This window comes from Oncorhynchus masou, chromosome 23 (genome assembly GCF_036934945.1).
Source record: "Oncorhynchus masou masou isolate Uvic2021 chromosome 23, UVic_Omas_1.1, whole genome shotgun sequence".
Taxonomy (NCBI): Eukaryota; Metazoa; Chordata; class Actinopteri; order Salmoniformes; family Salmonidae; genus Oncorhynchus; species Oncorhynchus masou.
Window position 1 is genome coordinate 4,820,048 of NC_088234.1, and position 2,500 is coordinate 4,822,547.

The 2,500-nt window shown below is 44.8% G+C and overlaps 1 protein-coding gene across 1 annotated transcript in view; it reads left to right on the top strand.

Moving 5' to 3' along the window:
* Positions 1 to 2,500, top strand: part of LOC135510201 (endothelin receptor type B-like) — a 12,468-nt gene that overhangs the window by 7,008 nt on the left and 2,960 nt on the right. The window contains 4 exon segments of the mRNA XM_064930997.1: positions 905 to 956; positions 1,574 to 1,726; positions 1,915 to 1,960; positions 2,453 to 2,500. The exon segment at positions 2,453 to 2,500 is cut by the window's right edge and continues 20 nt beyond it. Of these exon segments, the coding sequence (XP_064787069.1) occupies positions 905 to 956; positions 1,574 to 1,726; positions 1,915 to 1,960; positions 2,453 to 2,500 (299 nt within the window).

Consider the following 2,500-nt stretch of genomic DNA (forward strand, 5'->3'; position numbering starts at 1 on the left):
AACCCTATTGGTAGTGTGTTTAAGGTAACCCTATTGGTAGTGTGTTAAGGTAACCCTATTGGTAGTGTGTTTAAGGTAACCCTATTGGTAGTGGTAGGTAACCCTATTGGTGTGTGTTAAGGTAACCCTATTGGTAGTGTGTGTTAAGGTAACCCTATTGGTAGTGTGTGTTAAGGTAACCCTATTGGTAGTGTGTTAAGGTAACCCTATTGGTAGTGTGTGTTAAGGTAACCCTATTGGTAGTGTGTTAAGGTAACCCTATTGGTAGTGTGTTAAGGTAACCCTATTGGTAGTGTGTTAAGGTAACCCTATTGGTAGTGTGTTAAGGTAACCCTATTGGTAGTGTGTTAAGGTAACCCTATTGGTAGTGTGTGTTAAGGTAACCCTATTGGTAGTGTGTTAAGGTAACCCTATTGGTAGTGTGTTAAGGTAACCCTATTGGTAGTGTGTGTTAAGGTAACCCTATTGGTAGTGTGTGTTAAGGTAACCCTATTGGTATTGGTGTGTGTTAAGGTAACCCCCTATTTGGTAGTGTGTGTTAAGGTAACCCTATTGGTAGTGTGTGTTAAGGTAACCCTATTGGTAGTGTGTTAAGGTAACCCTATTGGTAGTGTGTTAAGGTAACCCTATTGGTAGTGTGTGTTAAGGTAACCCTATTGGTAGTGTGTGTTAAGGTAACCCTATTGGTAGTGTGTTAAGGTAACCCTATTGTTAGTGTGTTAAGGTAACCCTATTGGTAGTGTGTGTTAAGGTAACCCTATTGGTAGTGTGTTAAGGTAACCCTATTGGTAGTGTGTGTTGGTAACCCTATTGGTAGTGTGTGTTAAGGTAACCCTATTGGTAGTGTGTGTTAAGGTAACCCTATTGGTAGTGTGTGTTAAGGTAACCCTATTGTTTTAAACAGGAATGCGACCATACGGACCTGCATGCTCAACCCACAGACACCATTCATGACGGTGAGAAGGGGGGAGTCAGTGTGTGTGTTTTTATGTACATTCTGAACGTTTTCAGACCCCTCGATTATTTCCACATTTTGTTACGTTACAGCCTTATTCTAAAATCATCAATCTACACACAATACCCCTTAATGACATCACAATACCCCTTAATGACATCACAATACCCCTTAATGACATCACAATACCCCATAATGACATCACAATAACCCATCATTACATCACAATACCCCAGAATGACATCACAATACCCCATAAAGACATCACAATACTGCCTCATTACATCACAATACCCCATCATGGCATCACAATACCCCATCATGGCATCACAATACCCCATAATGACAAAGCAAAAACAGTTTTAATTTTTTTTATTCTTGCAAACCTATACAAAATAAAAAACAGAAATATCACATTTAAGTAAGTATTCAGACTCTTTACTCAGTACTTTGTTGAAGCAGGGGTTAGGCTTGTGTTGGGGATCTGAATCACTGTCCTGGAGTTTGTTGCTGTTGAACTGGACGTTTGTTTGTTGCTAGTTTGAACTGGTGTTTGATGTGTGTGTAGGGGAGGTAGGGAGGGTAATATTCAGAACGTTTGTTTGTGTTGTTCTGTAGTTCTACCGGGATGCCAAAGACTGGTGGTTGTTTGGATTCTATTTCTGTGTTCCGTTGGCGTGTTCCGCAGTGTTCTACACTCTGATGACATGTGAGATGTTACATCACAGAGACGGATCTCTCCGCATCGCGCTCAGCGAACACCTCAAACAGGTACACACACACACACACACACACACACACACACACACACACACACACACACACACACACACACACACACACACACACACACACTCTCTCTCCCTCTCTACGCCCTCTCTCCTCACCCCTGTCTCTCTGTAGCATCGGCAGTGTTCTGTCTTGTCCTGATCTTTGCTCTGTGCTGGTTCCCATTGTAGCGTCGGGAGGTAGCCAAGGCAGTGTTCTGTCTGGTCCTGATCTTCGCTCTGTGCTGGTTCCCATTGTAGCGTCGGGAGGTAGCCAAGGCAGTGTTCTGTCTGGTCCTGATCTTCGCTCTGTGCTGGTTCCCATTGTAGCGTCGGGAGGTAGCCAAGGCAGTGTTCTGTCTGGTCCTGATCTTCGCTCTGTGCTGGTTCCCATTGTAGCGTCGGGAGGTAGCCAAGGCCGTGTTCTGTCTGGTCCTGATCTTCGCTCTGTGCTGGTTCCCATTCTGCATCTCAGCAGTGATTCTGTCTGAAGATGGTTTCGCTCTGTGCTGGTTCCCATTGAGCGTCGGGAGGCCCAAGGCAGTGTTCTGTCTTGTCCTGAACTGCTCTGTGCTGGTTCCCACACATCACAACAGTGTTCTGTCTTGTCCTGATCTTCGCTCTGTGCTGGTTCCCATTCTGTCGGGAGTACAGGCAGTGTTCTGTGATCCTGATCTTCGCTCTGTGCTGGTTATGGCAGTCATTTAACTGTTCTGTCTGGTCCTGAACACTCTGTGCTGGTTCCCTCTGCATCTCAGCAGGATCCTGAAGAAGATGG